This window comes from Lepisma saccharinum, chromosome 16 (assembly GCF_977018435.1).
Source record: "Lepisma saccharinum chromosome 16, izLepSacc3.1, whole genome shotgun sequence".
NCBI lineage: Eukaryota > Metazoa > Arthropoda > Insecta > Zygentoma > Lepismatidae > Lepisma > Lepisma saccharinum.
Window position 1 is genome coordinate 60,511,203 of NC_139244.1, and position 20,669 is coordinate 60,531,871.

A 20,669-nucleotide genomic window follows, 5' to 3' on the forward strand; every position below is an offset into this window, starting at 1 on the left:
CCCTTCGTTTACCACTATCTCTATCTCGCTCTTCTCCTCTCTGTGTCGATTCCTTATTTCTTTCACTGTCTCTGTTGATTATTTCTCTTTGTTTTCTCATCTTCCTCTTTCTGTCTTTTCTCTCCCCCCTCTCTCTCTCTTGATACATTTCTATCTTAAGACGACTTGTAAACATTTCATGACGTCATAGTTAGCAGTTACCCCTCTCAGAAAATTCTCGATGAGCACTCACAAACCTTATCATGAGGGAACGGATTTATATGTAAATACATATTTATGTATGAAGCTGAAATCAGTTGTATTTTGTGTTATCTTTGCGCATCATCGCATCTAGACTCGAGAACTTCAGTTTTTATTTTCCCTATTTGTACATATTTGAATTTTTTGCTCATATTTTACATATTTTAGTTATTTTTACACATTATTTCCATATTTCACAACATTTCTCAACATATACTCCATATCGCGCAGTAATTACATGTTAGCTTTTGCTTTTGTAAAACACTTGAAATTCCTGTTTATTTCAAACGTTGTCAACAATAGAAAATGAGGGCACAAGTGTAGGCTCCTGGATGTTACAAACGTTATTTTGGCAACTTTGGAAGAGAGTCCCAAGTCGAGCAGCCCGTTGCTAACCCCACCCTCGCTACTAGAACGGGATTCGCTTCTGATTTCTCTTCAAGACAGTCACGGTAAAAGTTACAATGTCGAAACTGTATTTTATGTAGGTCGTGTAGTGTCTTATATTATTAAAAAGGTAACTTTTTACAATTTCAAGTCCATATTTAAATCAATATTTTGGTGAAAATAACTAAATATGTATTTACATATTTAGCACTTTTTTACTACATATAAATCCATTCCCTGCTTATCATATCTCTTCATGAGTCCCCTCTGACGGCCTTGTAGCCTTGTAATCAAAGGATCCCGGATTCGATTCCCGGTGGAGCCAGATATCATATTTGGTATCATACTTATAAACTGTTGATCCAGTCCCGATTAAGTTGCTTGAACCTAAAGTAGACATACAACAAACTTTCTCTCTCCACCGTTTGAAAGATCATTTAATTAAAACTTCTTTTTTTCTTTTTGTGGCTTTCTTTCAGAGACTCTACGCAAATACCTTCCACTTCCAATTCTGGACAGGGTGTGTTCGAAGCACTACAGGATACCCGGAAGTCACGTGGTTCATTCCATAGATTTACTACGACCCGAAATATTATCCTCGCCCAGATAAGTTCGATCCCGAGAGGTTTACGGAAGACAAAAAGAAAACGAGGCCCAACTATACGTATTTTCCTTTCGGTGAAGGGCCCCAAAACTGCATAGCGGCAGAGAAGGGCAGGAAATTGAGTGGGCAGAGCGAAGGCCGGTCACTGCAGTTGCTTCCACCCCTCCATGCAATCCCGTTCCCTCTTACGTGTTCATTGGATGAGACGTCTTGCGTCACTACTTGCGCAGAGACTTGTTTTCGTTCGTTTGCTTCAGAGATAAACGGGACAGAGTATAGTTGCGCTTGCGCTTATGTTTCTAAAGCAAGCTGTCTTTCATACGAACCATTTGTGTCTTCAAGGTGAGTCAGTGGGTCCACTTGCTTCCCCCCCTCCCCCCCGTCACTGGCTGGGTTAAGAATGAATGGACTAATCATTCTTATTTTCTTTTATTATTTTTCCTGTTTTATGTAACAGTATTTAAAATGTTTTTTTTTAGTAGCCTTACTTACACCTTTGAGAAATTCTGATTGCACCTATGCTTTTAGACATGATTGAAAATAATGCTTTAATTAATTAAGAAGTTTAAATTGTTGTCATTACGTTAGTTACTAACGGACGTTAACGTTTAGGTTAATAAATTCTTAACTGTGGTTCTTGCCGCATGCTTAAATACTATATAGTTTCAGCAATGCATAGTTTTTACAGATTTACAAATGCATTCTGTTTTACGTTAAACATGTTTAGGAAACCGTATTCCCATTGCTTTTACACTCCGATTCAGACGAAGAACGGTTAAACGTGTGCAACAATTGGCACACCACGCTTGAGTGCGGAGATGACAACCATGACAGACCTTTCAAGGTATGTAACACGCAAGTTCGTTCTGTGACTCGGGTTGCTTGATTTGAAGGGGCTGACTTCAAAATTCAATCCACTTCTTCTCCTGAGTGTACAAGTTCTGTTCTTCTGCGCATGCGCTATATTGTGTGCATGTTTCTCAGACATTTGTATAAAGTAACATTGACCCTGGTATTGTTTCTCTATTCTAGGTAGTCACTTCGGGCTTATACAGACGAAAGTAGGACTAGCCAGCATAGTGTCTATAGGTGTGAAATTAGTATCTGCGAAAAAACACCTAATTCCTTACTCCTGGACAAGAGATCAATGCTATTGTCTCCTAAAGGTGGCTTGTATCTTCAACTCAAGCCTTTAAACAATTCAGAAGAAACTACAGATGATGAGTTGCATCTTTGCGGGTGAACCTTGATCAAACCAGGCTGCGCAGTAACTAGGGTGCCTTAGCCAATGCCCGTTATTCTCCTCGTACTCTGTAAGAACTGTCGACCAAACAAACGGCGAGTTGGTGGCAACTGCTCTCTCTGTGCTGAGTTACACAAGGTCACCCGCAAAGATACAACTCGTGAACTCTAGTTGACGCCAGTGGCGGCGATTAAAGGAACGAGGGGGGCAGTTGCCCCCTAGTTCTCGCTACTTTTGCTCCCGCACTATGCTAAATCTTATCTACGAAGGGAAATGTACTGTCTTTGCCCCCCCAGTTTTGACACCTTGCCCCCCCCGGTTTTGGAACCCAATCGCCGCCACTGGTTGCTGCATTAGAAGATATATTATTGTGTACAGAGCATATTAAATTTTATTTTTACAACAGTCTCTTTACATGTATTAGTAGCTGCTGTGAGGCTTAGCAGCCACCTCGGTGCCCAAACGTTTTGAGTGTTCGAATCACATTTCTATAAACTTCTCTTTTACAACAATGTGATGAACATCAAAAGAGAAATTTGAGGCTTTTTTTTGCCAAATAGTTGACCAGGTGCTAGGGGTGTGAAAAAAAACTGCAAATGCTATTGATTTTATAATTTTTATTCCTACCAAAGTGAGGAGAAATGATGTTTATGTCTTTCGCAAATTGTGTTCTTTTCCTTTTAATTCATGTATAATTTGCGAAACTATGTTTTCAGTTAAGCGACCGCGCTTTTAACTTTGGAGACTAGGTTTAATGGATCAGGAGCTAAATGGCGCTTACGTGGGAACTTCTGGTTTAGAACACTAAGATAAATCCTTCATATCCTGTACACTATTGTAAAACTTGTCCGTGTTTTAACGCAACTCCCTGTATATTGTTGGAAGTAGATTAAAAGAGATTCTGCATAAAGAATGCAGGTAATCTAATACAGTTTATTGAATTTGTTTGCATTAAGTCCACTTTATGCACAGATGCCTACAGTTTAATGTACGATCCGAACCCTCACGTATACCGGGTATCGAACCCGAGACTCACTGATTACCAGGCGAGGACGTTGCCACTACGCATCGGGGATGTCCAATACAGTTTATTAAACGGGCATTATTCCATTGTCACGGGCGGGACGCACAGATCACATTTTTTATATTAATGAAACTATTCTACTAACAGTTAAGCAACATATTGCTTATACTATCTGTGCAATGAATTATGAAACTAAACACTGTTTATTAAACCCTTAAAATGCTATCTCAGATTTATAGCTATAAGCGAAAATTTTTGTGTCACGGGCGCGACGGATAAAAAACTGCCTCTTTACTCAATAAGAAATATATTTAAATTTCTGTGAATTTTCAAAAGATCAAATAAATTATTTAAGACGTAGAGAGAAGGTAATTGACCGTTGAATATTGTAGTGTGGTTGAAGGGGAAATGTAACAATTAAAGGAGAAATTACTTGTTTTTTTTTTTATTTCACGGGTGGGACACAATACAAAGTATATCAAAACGTTAAAATAAGGGGGCAATAAGTGAAATACCTTCTACCTCCTACCTTAATTATGTATAAAACTTGACTTATTAGACAAATGACAATTTTAGATTGTTAACTGGCAAGATAGGATAAAGGTACAGCATTGCAATTAATTTTAAAAATTGAGGTTCATTCAGAGGCACTTTCACATGGAATGCTTTTAAATAAATAACTAATATGTCATAAAAAATGATGTAACGGTTTTATTAGAAGCATTAAGATATACAGAAGGTTGTTTCACGTTGATGGTAATGATTTCGATCACCAGGGAGCAACACGTAGGCACAGCACAGAGCAGCCAGAGCCAGTAGGACGAAAGTACTGTGTGTTGACTTGCAAAGACGATGGTTGGTGCGTGAGTGAGTGTTTATATGGCACCAAAAATTCCAGGGTACATCTGTGCCCTTTCCGACGTTGGTTATAGTTATATCCAGATAATTAAACAGTGCCACATGAAAGCATTCCATGTGTCAAAGAAGGGCATCAATGCAGTGTTGAATCGCCATAAAGCTTGCACTGTACCTGTTGCTGGAGCCAGTCAAAGTGGGCCTCGAACATATCGGAAGCCCAAGCGTTCCTCCGATGTTGTGCGGAAAGTGAGATCCTTGGTGCGATGTGAAAACCCTGCAACGCAAAGAGTGATTGCACAGGCAGTGTAATGTTTCCCTGCAACTGTAAATCGCATCATAGCCCAAGATGAACAACTTGTGCGGAAGCACAAGGCTCAGTTTCATAAGTTGCGTGCCTCACATGTCCAGGAGAGGAAGACCAACAGTCGGAAGCTCTACGAACGCCATCTGGCAGGGGACCGCTGGAAGTATGTGGTGTCCCTGGATGAAGCATGTGTGTATCTGTCGGGTTGTGGTAAAAAAAAAAAGGTCCATCTACTATCGTCCAAGTGATGCAAGGGGTCGATCTGAGTGGGTACGTGAATGTGCTGAAAGTTTTCCACGCGGGTTCATGGTTGTTGGTGGTTACTGCCATAATGGCAAACTTCCACTGCGCAGAGTGGAAAAAAAGGCTAAATTAAATGCAGCCTATTACCAGACGAATATTTCGGAGCCACTTTACAGGCATGATATTCCTTCTCTCTATGGCAGCGACACATCTCGTGTTGTCATCCACCAGGACAAGGCATCCAGTCATACGGCAAAGTCCACGCAGGCATACATGGATCGGATGGCACGTGAAACGGGCATTCATGCAATCCCCTTTACAGACATCCCTGTGAAATCCCCTGATGCCTCTTCCATGGATTTTTGTGGGTTTCCGTTGTTGAAACGAGCCTTGGGAAGCAGACGGCCCCGCACAATTGAGAGTCTTTGGAAAGCTTGTCAGGAGGAATATGATCGTTTGGACCAATGTGTTCTTCAACGCAGTCTCCTCCAATGGAAACTCCGCTGCAGGGCCATTGCTGCAAGACAGGGGTATCACGTGGAGCACCACCGCTCGTGGCATCACAGTCTTCTTAAGGTGAGGTGGGTTCTAACTTTGTTACCATGGACGTGAAACGACCTTCTGTACGTCTCAGTCAGCGGCGGCGTCAGGATTAATCATCTAGGGGTGCTGAGGGGATGCGATGCTGAAAATAAGGAAACCATGAAACACGCATGCAAACATTCATAACTGGGGGAGCAAGGTGCCAAAACTGGGGAGGGGGGCAAGGACAATTTATTTTTCCTTTAGAAAATAACGTTTAGCATAGTGCGAAGGCACACTAATCGCCGCCACTGACTAACATAAATTACTAACTGAAATGAAATTATATGTTTGAAATATATAACTGTTGATTGACATTCATTTTCCAGGGAGGCTGTGTCCCCCCCACCTTGGCCTCCCCCTGGACGTCCATGATGATATGTATTAAGTCTTATACTCCAAGAAAGTGGTCATACAGTGTAAACATTCAAATACACGTTGAAGTCTTACTGAACTATGTAGAATTATGTAGTGAAATACAAAATAAAACACAATTTTTGAACCTTTTCAATGTAACTAATGGAGGTACAAAATTCAGTTGTTAATCAAATCTTAAATACGTTTTACAGGTGACAATAACTCTCTTGTGTTCAATTTTTGTGCGTTGGGTAAAATAAGATATCGCTATGCAACCTGCTATTTGAAAAAGAAAATAACACAATAAAAACAAAATCATGTAGTCACTTATGCGTTCATTTTACATAATACATAGACAGTTCATATCTTCTGTCTGCCACCCAGATGCTGAGGTGTCAGAACAAAACGCGAAGTCCAACTTCGTCTTAGTTAAAATCCTCTCTGCCGCAATATCCCCAACAACGAACTGTAAAATTTATTCGCGAACATTGAGTCTCTTCCTAACACTTTTTGAAAAAGCCTGATATGGTACGTTTACTAAACATGTTACGTGGAACAAATACATAGAACTTATTAACAAGTAAACTACCCTTCACGTTACAACTAGCTTTAAATAATTTCCCAAGCAAGACCTGGTGATACCTTGAAAGCAGCTGAAATTTTTGCTCCAGTGCGAGGAAGAACAAGTAAGGTGGAAAATAAACTGCTTATCAACAATGCAAAAAGAAAAAAAAGCAACTCACACTAAGCTACAGATAATTATCGAAAGCCACAAACAGACCACTTGAAGAAACAAAAGAGGAAAAACATTCTTAACAACATTGCTGACGAAAGATAAAACAGCCGCTGATCTATGTGGAGGTGTCGCCAGTAGAGGAAAGTATGTACGTATAGCGGTAACTCTTTCAGTGCTTGCCTGTTGTATACAATAATAACGGTCTTAAGTACCTAACTTCCGGCGCTCATGACATGACATAATATGACACTTTAAGGGTTAGTGTTTTCAGTTTCAGTTTCGTTTCAGTCATTGTTCTGTTGTTGAGTTCTTTTTAGCAGATATTGTGATACACCTCTCTCTTCCTGAGTTTGATCTTCAGATGTTCTCTTGGCTCCAGAAAAATCACATATGGATTAAGTCGTGGACGTATAGGGGTTTCATCACATGCGTACAGCTCGTACTTGTTGATAACATTAACCATGATGACTTTAAGGACCATTAAAGCGTACTTGGTAGCTGTAACGAAAGGAAATGTTGAGGCGTGCGTTAATATTCAGTGAATGATAGTGGGTGATATTAGTATGACGTCACTGAGCACGATTGAGTCTTTGACCTATTCTGTAGCATTAGTTTCTCCATCGCAAGATGTAGCCTCAATAACTGTGACAGTAGTTATGAAACAGAAACATCAATGCAAAGTTGAGATTTCCGAGAATACGTCTATGTATTACACATACCTTGTAGATGATGAGTAGGGAACGGATTTTAAGGTGTAAACTTATGGTTGTGAAAGGGTGTGGGGGGGAGGGGGGAAGGTTCTGAAAATGTTTACAAAAAGGTTCAAAAAAATGTGCTGATAAAATGCCTTTATTCCGGTCTAAACCAGTTACATTAACGTTTTTATTCAATACTCTAGCAAATAACATAATTAGCAGTGGCGAACCTAAGGCGTAAATACTGGGTAGGCTGAAAAATATGCTATATTTTTTAAACAGCAGGTCCATGCGTCGATTCTTGTTGGTCGGAAAAGTATTAATTACTCTTTCCTTGAAGCCTTGATCAATGGAAAGTTCTTTAAGCAGTTTTTTTTTCAATGGCTATTGTACTGAAAGAACTTAATCTTTCATTTTTCATTGAATTACGGAGATAATTTTTTACTCTCTTTAGGGTGCTCATACTTCTTTCGGAGGAAGCTGTTGTAACAGGGAATGTCAAGACCAACTTGATAAGTTGTGTTACTTCTTTGTAGATTGTTTGAAGATCATTGCTAACTATGAATTTTAGAGGGTCTGCAGGAGGTAAATGCTTTTCCTCATCAGTATAGATATTCTTTAAATCATTTTATAATCGTTCTTTGTTGAAAAAAATGTTATTTAATTTAATCACAGGAAAATGTAGTTTATATCCACCAAAGCTATTTTGGTCTACCAATTAAACAAATTTTATCTTTTCAAGATCTCCAAAACGTATTTCCAGTTGTACAGTCAGTGTGTCCAAGATTTCGTAGGTTAAGCATCTGAGAGCCACGAAGTCTTGTTCACTTACATTTATTTTACTGCAAATCATCTTAGAGTTTTCAACACATAATTTCACAGTATTATATTTTTATAACATAAATACACTATGTGACACACACATAAACACACGCACGCATGCACTTGAAGTAAATTAACATTCAACAATGCACCGCGCGAACGACGCACTTTGCACAAGAAGACTAGAAGTACAGCGCCTTGAAAAACGTAGTGTGGAAAACTACCCAAGAAACTGGTTCCCCGAGACGATGACAAGTAGATGGCAGTGCGATCGACCCAGGTGCTAATTTTGTTATGAAAGTAATGCGGCTTAGTTAGTTTTTGGAATATATTGTGCAGATTTGTTTCTCTAGAAAGGCGGTAAGTGAATTGATGGAAACAGTTATATTTGTGGAGTGATTTGCAGTCACGAAATGGCATTAATTTGGAAACATAAGTAAAATAAAATTAATAAATAAATAGCATGCGTAACACAAGAAGAAACATCGCAATGTGATTCCGGACGTCAATTCTTGGACTGTGTATTAGAGTTTATTTTTCTATGTTATTAGAATATAAATAGTATCCTGAGAGATATTTCATACCGAGGCGACAAACCACAAATGTCGCTTGAAAGCGATAAGTCTGAAATCAATGCAGCCTTTCGAACCGTAGGGACAAAAGCTCTGACTGCACCGTTTCCTCATGGAGATTTTACACCAAAGCGACACGTGACAAACGATACGAGGATTTCACACCAAAGCGACACGGGTCATTCGGTCCAAGGCAACTTTCATACCGAAGTGACACATGTTGCTTGGAAACGAGCCAATCAACAGCAACATTTCAAATCGTAGCGGCATGACGGGAAGCACAGGCCAGCGTTCGGTTGGTGAAATCGTCAAGCGATAAGTGTCGCGTGCCGCTTGTCGCTTTGGTGCGCAATCTCACTAAAGCAAGACACTCATTGTATCGCGTATGCGCGAACAACAAACCACGGCAACATGTTGCAAGCTATTGAGGAAATGGCCCAGTTTGAGCGACTCAGAAGCGACAAAGCGACACGTGTGGCTTATCGTGTCGTCTAGATCTGTTGTTGTAATGTGCGGTTTATCGTGTCGCCTATCTGTTGTTCGCAAGCAACGCTTGCTAATAGACTGAAGGCACCATGTCGCTTGTCACTTAGTTGGGAACTCCACCTATGTAGCGCGTCGCTTCGGTCTCAGCACCCTTCCTTTAAGGAGCTTTCCGACCGAAGTAACAAGTAGCACGCGAATACGCCATATGAACGTGTCGTTTGCTGTTTGGACCCTCATGTGCAGTGAATGCTATTTTACAGTCTGGAAGTGTGTGTCACTAGTGTGAAAGTGTGAACATCCCGTGTCGATTGTCCCATTGGTTTGAAAGTTTCCTTACACCCATGTCGATGGCACTAAGAAAGTTTTGTGGGGTTCCCCTTGTCGTTTCATGCAATCATCATTATCATCATCGCCGCGATTAGTTTAAAGCGGAAGAAAAGAGACAGTAAATATCAAAAATACAAATGCTTCAGTGTGTATATCTTTAAAAGAAATGATGATGATGATAATAATAATGAACCTAATTCATACACAAAAATTTAGTTGCCAAGAACATTCCACGCGTATTTTTTCTCCCGTATTATTAACGAAAGTATGACGATAACAGGACGTGGTCGACTGTCTAGAATGTTCGTTAATATCTTCGCGACCACTGTACCAAATATCATAGCAATTATCACATTCATAGAAATGCTTCACGTAAAAGAATCAGACGTTGCAGCGAAAACTCCATTTACTTCCATTATAAGCAGTCGAACACCAAGCACCGGGGTCAACACCAGCGCCTCTAGCGGATCATTTTCGAGTGGAACCAGCCAGAGAGCGGAGAACCATGCCGTTTTCCACACTACGTTATTCTAGGCGCTGTACTAGAAGCACAACAGGTTGGTTCTTAGGCTAGCCGCTTTCACCTAGCGCAGCGTTGCCAGGTCAGATTTTTAAAAATCGGGAGACCTGCTTAAAAAATCAGAAGAACTAATAATAGCGGATTATCAACGTTCTGGGGGGAGGTACATCTACACATTGCAAAAAGCAGTGACATTACTGGAAAAAATCCGACCTCGATTTTCTGTTCATCTCACAAATATTCTAAAATAAATGGTTGTGATTGTGCGTTGATTTATGTACTTGGGGTTTATAAAAGTTTATGAAAACATTTCGTGATTTTTGTGTTAACTAAGACTAGAGCTTCAGCCATTACGCATTCGAGGATATATTTTTAAATACTCTACCTGATAACACCTTAGATTGCTTTTATTTAAAACTAGCCAAAGTTACAGCATGGAATAGTTACAGGGTGTAAGAAAGCCCACACCTTTTTTTTTAACAACACGTTCAAAGCATACTCGCATTAATGGTAATGGAGAAGGGCTATCATGCCTAAACCCCCGAAATATCCTTGAATTAAAACTTTTCTTGCATTCACGGAAGGTAACCAACCAGTATTAGACAGATTGATTGATTGATTGATTTGGTTTATTTTACTTCGCATCTGCCATATTTGTCTGCCATCAATTTCATCATATCATCACTCATCCTCGTCTTCGCGATTAGCCAAAGTGGCAGAAATGCGAAGTAAAATAAACCAAATCAATCAATCGACAGTTTACTAAGAGCTTTTGTAACCATAACCTTTGGCTGCATTCGTAATGTGGACTCCCTTTTGTTTATCAGAGTTAAAAACCTGAACCTGTATCTAGTACTTGCAATAAACATTACCATAAAACTGAATACTTGTTCGTATGTGTGGGTGGCAACATTTGTATAACCAGTTTCCAGTTGCTTCCCCTTTGACAAAAACCTCACCCAGATGGGAAAAGTTAGGACACCCGCCTTGGTGTTCCCAATGCACAATGGAATGGGCTCAAGAAGCCGCGCGTCTTTCCCAGTGTCATCAAGCCTGGTATGACCCTCCTCTCCCACCTCTCTCTCTCTCTCTCTCTCTGCGGAATATTCATGGGTCTTTGCATTCCATCAGCTGAATATGTAAATTTTAAATCAACTTTCTATTTTTTTAAATAATTGTTTATTATAAATATTTTAGGAAGCAAAAAATCAGGAGATTCCCACATTTTCCTGAAACTTGTCAGGAGATCAGTAGATCGTGCTGAAAATCAGGAAATCTCCTGCGAAATCAGTAGACCTGGCAACACTGACCCAGCGAATCGGCAGTCCCCTCCCCTTACACTCCCCTTCCAAGCCTCACAGTTCTGCGCGAACGCGCTCTCTCTTTCTGGCCTGACTGACGAGATATCTGGAAGGATCGGCGGAATCAAACGTTCGGATTACATAGTTTAATTCGTTTTAACGAACTTCGATTGTTACAGGGTACAAGAATATTTTAATTTCAACATTTTTTGGGTAGCCTAAGCCTCAAAAGCCTCATAGGAGCTTCGCCACTGATAATTAGTAATAATAACTGAAGTATCCAGTATTTAGGAAGTAAACGTGACATTTACTGGGTTTCAAACAACTTCTTATACTGATTACGATGTTTTCGAATGTAAATCGCTGACGCATTGAATTGAGCTCAGCGATTTACATTATCTTGGGAACTATTGGGGCTGCAATGATTATATTATACAAAATGAGACTGTAGGATTTCATGTAGCTGATCAAGAACAGTAAAAGTAAAAATCATTATTTTTCTGTCCAATTTAACAAAACGTGAAAGAAAATGAAGGAAAAAGGTGCTGAAGCATCAAAGAGGGGGTAAAAATGGGATAAATGTGCTAATTTCACGAAAAGGTACAACAAAGTGTGTTTTCATTTTACATGATTTCATGTCCTAAAATACATATCTCAAACGATCGGTATGAAAGCAGCTATATTTTTGGAAAGGTGCTCCACCTTAAAATCCGTTCGCTAATGATAAGGTAAAGAATATCTTGAATAAGAAATTGAATATAGCTAATGCTCCTATATCCGGCGTCCGATCCGAAACTGCAGCCAATAGGCGGCTCCGCTGCAGTCACGTGACAGTTCTGACTCACATCATCCCTATCGGCAGAGTCACTCTCATTGGCTACGAGTTGAGCTCGATTGAGCTTCGGCTGTGTTCGGAACTTCTGAAGCAGAATGTCTGGATTTTCTTTAAAATTGCATGATTTCCTTATTCCAGTTATTCTTTACCTTTTGCTCTGTAAGGTATGCGTAATATATGGACGAATTCTCCGAAATCTCATCTTTGCGTTGATGTACTATACACATCACAATTTTGTTTCATAACTGCTGTCACAATCCTTAAAGTTACCCCTTACGAAGAAAAATCCAATGCTACAGAATAGGTCAAAACCACGTGTTATCCTTGTTTGGACTCAATCGTGCTCAGTTGTTTGCATTTGACGTCATCACTAATACGATTCATAGCTAAATGATGAAACAGGTTCTTCTTAAAGTTTGGCAGTTTTAGCCCACAAATTCTAACAACAATGCTAAATTTGATATAGTGCTAGGGCTGTTCTGCTATTCTCTACACGTACAGAGGGTTATATTAACTGTAGGTCGAGACGCCAGAGACTCGTTTGCCTGCAGTAGATGTGAGATTTACTTTTGGGTTCGAGTCCCGACTTTTCATCAATGTCATCAACTCGACCACATCGTCACGATTAGCTAAAGGTGGAAGAAAAGCTACACTAAATAACAAATAAAAATTAATATACAGGGTTACTACAGATTATTCACACGATTTTTAAAAATTACTGCGTGCTTTGTATTCAACGTACGATCGCAGTCGGAGATAAGGTCTCGGTGAGCGTAGTTGACAGTACGTACCTGCACACATCCTGGGTCCTCCACCGAAAGGTATATACGTGAAACTAGGGCGAGTGTTCTTGTTTTCTTCCGAAAATCTCTCTGGGTCGAACACGTACGGATCTGGATAGTACTCCGGGTCATAGTGAAGTCCATACATAGAGAAATAGATATGCATCCCCTTCTCAATGATGAACTTCGTTCCAGGAACGCAGAACGTCTTGTTGCATTCGCGGTTCGTGATCGGGAAAGCTGGATGGAGCCTTAAGCTTTCTGGAACGAAAATATAAAGTAATCAGGATTGGGTTCGATTTATGCAAGGCTCGAAATGGACCGGAGCGGACCGAAATGGCGTTCCAGTTCGTGAATATCTAGAACCTTCCCGTTCCGTCACAAATGAAAACTGTTCCGGTTCTTTTTATATATATATTAGAAATTTCATTACATTTTCCTTTTCAGTATGGGCTAACTTGATAATTCTCTTTAATAACACATGGGCCTCCCCGATGGTGTAGTGGAAACGTCGTCGCCTTGTAATCAAGGTGTCTCGGGTTCGATACCCGGTGGAGGCACATGTGGTTCGGATCCCACTTTAAACTGTATGTTCAATCCCGATTAGCCCATCTGTGCATAAATTAGACTAAAACCAACAACTCAATCAATCTTTAATAGTACACATTATGATATTCATATAAGCTTCCTCTTTAAGTGAAGAAGCGTTGTCACAGCTTTTTGTGCATTGTGTTTCTCTTTTTCACTTTTTATTTGTTAATTATTGTTATTTACCGTGTCTTGTTGATTCAATTGTTCTGACAGATTAGCCAAACAATAAAATTTCAATTCAACAATAACCCCAATCCCTGATACTATGGAAAACAACACGTAAATATCTTTGACGTGCACAAATTTATTTGTAAATAATATTATTAAGGTAAGGTATTGAGGATATGCACATTTACAGTAATCCAAAAAGTTTTCTCGCGTACGAAAGCTAACTACCATCCACAATTTGCGTCTGCTTAACTTTTAGAAAGTAAAGAAAATTCCAGAAGACTCGTGTCGCTATAGTAACCAGAGACAACAAAATACCACGATAACGAAAGTACAGTAGAGCGTCGATTATCCGAACGTCGGTCAACCGAACGACCGCTTAACCGAACTGTGTACTCGCTCACTTTCAGATATCTGTAATGAAAAAATACGTGACTTAGCTGCTCGTAAGCGTGTAGGCTTGCTTAGACAGACCAAAATAAAGGATTTTTTTAAACGTTAATTTTGTGTACTGTGTGTATTGTTCATGCAAAATGCGTATGTAATATGTACATATTTTTGTTTAATAAACTGTACCACATACTATATATTCCTACTAAAGTTGCCTTTGTACGTTACTTTGTAATACATACTTAAAGAGATGCCTGTTTTTATGAATAAATTTACTGTACAGTACTTCTTTTTGGCAAATAAACATGTACAGTTCGATTATCCGAACAAACCAGTTTTCCGAACACCCATGTCCCCCAATTACTTCGGATAATCGACGCTCTACTGTAATTCGGTCCATTTATGAAAATTTTAGCCCTGTATTTATAGATACATCATGTTTTCTCTATCGATTGTTATGTTTATTTTTTTAAGAAAAAGCAAGTTAGATACTTAAATAATAATACCAACTTATACTTGACCTATGTGTGGTTCTTATGCCCCTTCCCCTGTATGTATGTATACGATTGTAGTACTAATATGTTTCTTTTAAGGATTACGGTACATTAGCAAACCCAGGTAGAATCGACAGTGGCATTACCCACCACGGAGAAGCTCAACTATGGAAGTTTTTAAAACAATAATTTCACCCTTACTTATGTAGTGGTTATTAACTTTATGTAGCCAACTTATTGCAGATCAGATAAGCTAATGCACTAAGTTACTAAGTTTAAATACTTGTGTAGATTTTTTCTATAGAGGTGTATGTAGCTACGCTACGCAAGGCCAAGTGACTGAGCTAGTTTCTTTGCCCGGATACAAGGCCCCCAATTTTTACGTAGCAAGAAATAAGATCATATGATTTAAGTGTTGCCAGGTGCATGGTCAAGTTGTTTACCGTAACATAACATACAACTATGTAACGGCAACAATATACATCTTATATATGTTATAAGCGAGTAGATTTAAGGTTGCACGACTTTTGAAACGCCCTGAATTGGTGTAATTTTTTTCAAGGGAAATTATTACTACCCAACAATATCTGAGTTCAGTATCATGTGTTATGCACCAGTCCCTTTTATCAATTGAAATAATAAATCATTACTATTGTACAGGTTGCTTCAAAAGTATTTCGCTGCAATTAAGACAATTTTACTCAGGACAATTACTACCCTTACAGTTTAATGAACCTAGAAATTCTCATACCTGACGCAACTTTATCTAAGTACTCCATCTTTTGTAGAGCTTCGTAAGTGAGTTTTCCTTCAGTCTCTTTCAAGGTGTTATAAATTTCGTCGTTCAACTTTTCCTGGATTTCGGGATTCAGCGCCATCTCGTATAATGCGAACGCAGCGCCCCTGGCGTTCGTTTCGGTACTAGCGATTAGGAACGTTATTATCATGCAGATTCCTTCGTCACTTAAGAGACCTATAAATTTAAAAGACCTAGTTAATATACAATAATATGTAGTAATATTATAAATATCGAATGTAGAACTACATTTAATAGCCTACATTATGGTTTGCCTCCAAAAAAATGTTATTTTTCACAATGAAACTTTTGGAATCTTGTTGTGCATAGGTGGCAACTCTGGGGGTCATAACAGTGTACAGTGATGTGATGATTCACATAAATTAACACATCAAGTGAAAATCATATAAATATTTCTATTTTTTTCATTAAAATATGTTTCTGAACACCAATGCCAACAGATCTAAGTTCATATTATTTTATGGCAATTGGCTGACTAAATTACACATCTAAGTTCTTCTAAACTTTTCGGGATAATGTGTCCGTTCTGTTCATCACTTATTTCTGGTAAGACTTAAGACACCAGATAATAAAAACAATGATTATAATGCATGTGGTATGTATTTCATGTACAGTCACGGTATTAACAAACTCATTAACTCTCAATGCCATCGTAACAAGCCTAAAGTGTATGTATATGTGTATGTATGATGAGATCATTTTATGAGAAATCTTCAAGTAATGTGCCAGCGTGACGTCATCACAGAAAGAGAGTCAGAACGTGAAGTACTCACCTTAATTTTACCACCCTGGAAAAATGAATAAGTAAATTTCATAATCGTTGAATCAAGAAGTGTATGCTAACATGTATTGGGCAAAAACAGGCAAATATAATTTCAATAAAGATATAAGTAGATGATTTCATAATTGTTTTGTTTCATATTATAGATTTCTGTTAGCACTGAAATGTATATGATCATGATTCAAGTATTTTGTAAGTCTCTTCTGTTATTTTTTAATGTGTTATTGCAAAATTATGTGAAATTATTCAGATCGAAAATATACTAAGATACAATAAAATAAATAGCGGCATATCTGAACCAGTATAATCAGTAAAATCTCGTTTTGTTAAAAACAGTCTAGATGGGTTCATAAGCAGTTCATTTTAGCGGAAACATGCTCTGAAAGATGAAACTTTGGTAACACTTTACTATACCTGAGACAGATTCCTTCAAATTTACAGGAGAAAGTACTTACGGAATTCATTTTCTGGACTGTTGTTGATGTTCCGGAATGTAGTTTTGGTCCATTTTAATGCGAATCCATGTGGTTTTATACGAAAATCTTTCTCTAACGTGCTATTTCTGCTCCCGCCATTTGCTTTTTACACGAGAGCACTATACTGCGTGGCCATTTACTTTGTGGACGAGAGTACAATGCGTGGTACGCGTAAACCCCGTAGCACGGCCCCGTAGTCAGTGTTTCAAGCCACGCGGTGTTATCTCCAGAAGATGACGTGTCGAGGATGCGCCGTGAAGTTGTTGCCAGGTGTGGAAGATGCAGTTGAATTTTTAAGAGAGCACTATACGCGCTATTGCTGCGCGGCCATTTGCTTTGTGGACGAGAGTACAATGCGTGGTGCGCGTAAACCCGGATTTCTTCAAATTTACAGGAGAAAGTACTTACGCAAATAATTTTCTGTAGCGTTGTTGATGTTCTGGAATGTAGTTTTGATCCATTTTAATGCGAATGCATGTGGTTTTCTACGAAAATCTATTTCCGACGCGCTATTGCTGCTGCTGCCATTTGCTTTCTGCACGAGAGCACAATACGCGATATTGCTGCTGCTACAAGCCGATGTTGTCCGTATATGCTAAATTGAACGAAAGGAGTGATAATGGAACCTAACCTAACAGGCCCAACCTAACCTAGTAGGCATACCTCGTCCCCGTAAGTAAGTGAAAAAGTCAATTTAAAATTCCTAAAGTGTTTTTAATTTTTTTTTTAACTATGCTTGCCTTACCTAACCTAACATAATGTCAATGGTTTGTTCCTGAGGTGTTTTTTTTTTAAATTTTGTATTTTTTTTTATTTGAGCATACTTTGAAATCCGGCCCGAAAGTAGGTATTTTTCGGTGAAGGAGCTTGCAACACTGCATGCACACTCCAAATCGACAAAACACTGGCACAACGAACGATCAACGGTAAGCTATCGCCATGTTGTGTGTGGAAATAAACAAGAACAGTAAGTACTCATAAATGTAAGAAATATACATTATTTTCGTTACAAATTCTATTATTTCACCTAAATAAGTGTTCCGGAATGCAGAATAGTACGTTAGCAATGTAAAAAAGTGCGAAAGAAATCATTCCCAGGTGTCTCAGGTATAGTAAAGTAGTACCGATAGTAGCCCAGTCAATAAAGGTTTCATGTCGGGAATAATTCCGCAATAGCTGAATTTTGGTCAGTTGTTAGAACACTACTAGTAGTGCAAAATCTCAAAAGTCTCTGCTCCTCCTCGCGGTACTTCTCTTCCCCTCACCCACCGCCCCCCAAACCAATTTCGCAGACTCTCAGTTATTGACCTATATCTCAGTAGCCAATCGTCGTAGACAAATAATCTTCATTCAGTCTTGATCTTCATTAGATAGAATAATTAATTTTTCTATAATTTCGGTGGTTTTGCGGTAATTTAAAAAATAATCTTTAGAAAGTGATTTTTTTCTAGTACTTTCTAAAGATTTTGCGTTGTGACTTTTGAACACATTTAATTACAAGAAATTGTTTCGAATAAAAGTTGTAGCCTAATTTATAAGCTTTAAAACGATATAAGTTTTAATGTATTTCAATGAAAGATACACCATAAAATGTGTCTGAAAATGAAGGACAGCACGAGAAAAGTGTGTCTTTATCACAGTCCGGAGGTTAAGTCCGGAATCATTGACTTTTCGATAAAACCAAGAGACTTGGTAGAATTAATTGTTGTACCACTTAAGAGATGTTTGGTCGAGTAGCCAATAGCCATCTGCGTGTTGACGGCCGCCATCTTGGATAATTTTGATTTGATATAAAATATCTCGGGAAGGAACGGTGACACCTGTCAACTTCCGTTCTTTTCAGAATGCTCCAAATAGTGTAAACTTTCATAATATATAAATAAATCTAATTTTCAAGAATGAAAATAGTAGTTTGTAGAAAAATTCACTATTTATAATATTTTATGTGAATAACTGCTAGTTGAAAGTCTTAATAATTCTCGAACCAAACAATGGTATTTTATATTTTCTAAGGTTACCAAATGTTTGTTACAAGACTTTAGACGAACTGAACCCTTAAAATACTATTTTTATGCTTATGACTTTACCTTATAAAACATTTTTAAGATAAATACAATTTATGTACAACCTAATTTGATTTCTGAAAGTATGGGTTAATGTTTACAAATAGTGTAGACTTTCATAATATATAAATAAAGCTATTTTTGAAGAATAAAAATAGTAGTTTTGTAGAAAAATTCACTATTTATAATATTTTATGTGAATAACTGCTAATTGAAAGTAATAATAATTCTCGAACCTAACAATAGTATTTTATATTTTCTAAGGTTACCAAATGTTTGTTACAAGACTTTAGACGAACTGAACCCTTAAAATACTATTTTTATGTGTATTAATTTATCTTAAATAACATTTTAAGGGGAATACAATTGATGTACAACCCAATTTGATTCCCGAAAATAGGATTGAAAGAAAAACACATATTCATTGTAACTGATGGTACGAAAATAATAAAAAATATTTAGAAAATATTTTGTTATGAATTTTCATAAGATCGTTTCCCTTCTTTGATCAGGTCTCAAAATCGTATCCTTCACATTCGCATAATGTAGTGGAGGAAGGAATTTCCATCCAACACTTGGAACGTCCAGTGTACTGTTTACTTGTCGCGCATTTTATGATTTTTATCTAGTTATCAGCAGCAAGTACACAGTATTGTCAGCCATTAAGATATCAAAGGACCACTGTCGCTCTGTACTCCTCCATCAGAAATCAGCAAAGCTGGGCTGGCAACAAGGACACTTACAACAAAGATAACAACCTTATGGCTATAAGTGCTGGAGGTTATTTCATCATACAGAAATTTTATTATTCTAACATCCTCATGTTGACAAAAGTGGATAAAAAATAACCCATTCTACCATGTCAAAACGAGTAAAAACGATTGGGATATTTCCCAATAATTACACATTTCAAGATGGCCTTAAGCTCACAACACTTTTCATAAATTTTTATCCTCTCATATAATATCTAAGAAACTACTAAAAGCTAAAATTAACTAAACAGTAATTCCACCTGTAGTATTACATGGATGTGAAATTTGGTCCATTACATTAAAAGAGAAACATAAATAAAGATTTTTTGAAAATAAAATCCTTAGGAAAATACACCTAAAAGAAATTAGGAGACAGGTGAATGAAGAACGTTACGTAATGTAGAACTGCTCAATTTGTATTTCTGTTCAGATATTATTAGAATAATTAAATCAGGAAGACTTAGGTGGGCAAGCAACGTGGCACGAATCGGTGACGAAAGGAGAGTTCACAGGATTCTTGTTGGGAAACCTGATGGTAAGAGACCAGTATGAAGGCTAAGATGAAGATGGAGGGATAACGTTGAGATGAATCTAAAGGAAATCGGTTAAGCATGGAAAAGATTGGATTGATCTTGCCCAGGATAGGGACAGATGGAAGTCCTGTGTAGCTGCAGCTATAAAGCTTCGGGTTTAAGAATGCTAGAGAGTGAGTGATCAGAACCTTTCAGCCTTTAAGATCGGATGAGTTAAGGACTTGCAAGTAAAGAAACCGCTTGGTGTTGACATGTTATGAACTGCATTAACTCAGATGAGTTGATAACAATCACGCTGTGCAACATAGTTTGGATACCACTTCAAACACTGTGCAACATAGTTTGGATACCACTTCAAACGCTGTGCAACATAGTTTGGATACAACTTCAAACTTCGACTCATTCACGTGATGTAACAGCACTGCTGCTTATGTTTCTTAATGACTAAATAAGTCGCAATGATGCGACATGGGTTTGAAGTCACTCAAAGAACCATACATCTTTTGAAACCTCGACAGTTCCAATTATTGCATGCGACCAACCAATATTCAATTTATCGAACTGCATTTGGTGGTTCTGGGCTTGTCACAACTGTGTGGAGACGATAAGAGAGTCATCATGTTGGGAGGCTCCACGTTGATATGACCGTCTCAAAATGAATGGTGGTGTTTGTTCTTGCCGGAAGA

At 38.2% G+C, this 20,669-nt stretch overlaps 1 protein-coding gene across 1 annotated transcript in view; it reads right to left on the reverse strand.

Moving 5' to 3' along the window:
- Nucleotides 1-4,191: 4,191 nt before the first annotated feature.
- LOC146000501 (cytochrome P450 9e2-like) overlaps nucleotides 4,192-20,669 on the reverse strand; it is a 34,669-nt gene continuing 18,191 nt past the window's right edge. The window contains exons 3-5 of the mRNA XM_083138232.1: nucleotides 15,313-15,534; nucleotides 12,928-13,179; nucleotides 4,192-7,076 (exon numbers count right to left, since the gene is read on the reverse strand). Coding sequence (XP_082994358.1) covers nucleotides 6,892-7,076; nucleotides 12,928-13,179; nucleotides 15,313-15,534 — 659 coding nt within the window. The 3' untranslated portion in view covers nucleotides 4,192-6,891. The remainder of the gene's footprint in view (nucleotides 7,077-12,927; nucleotides 13,180-15,312; nucleotides 15,535-20,669) is intronic.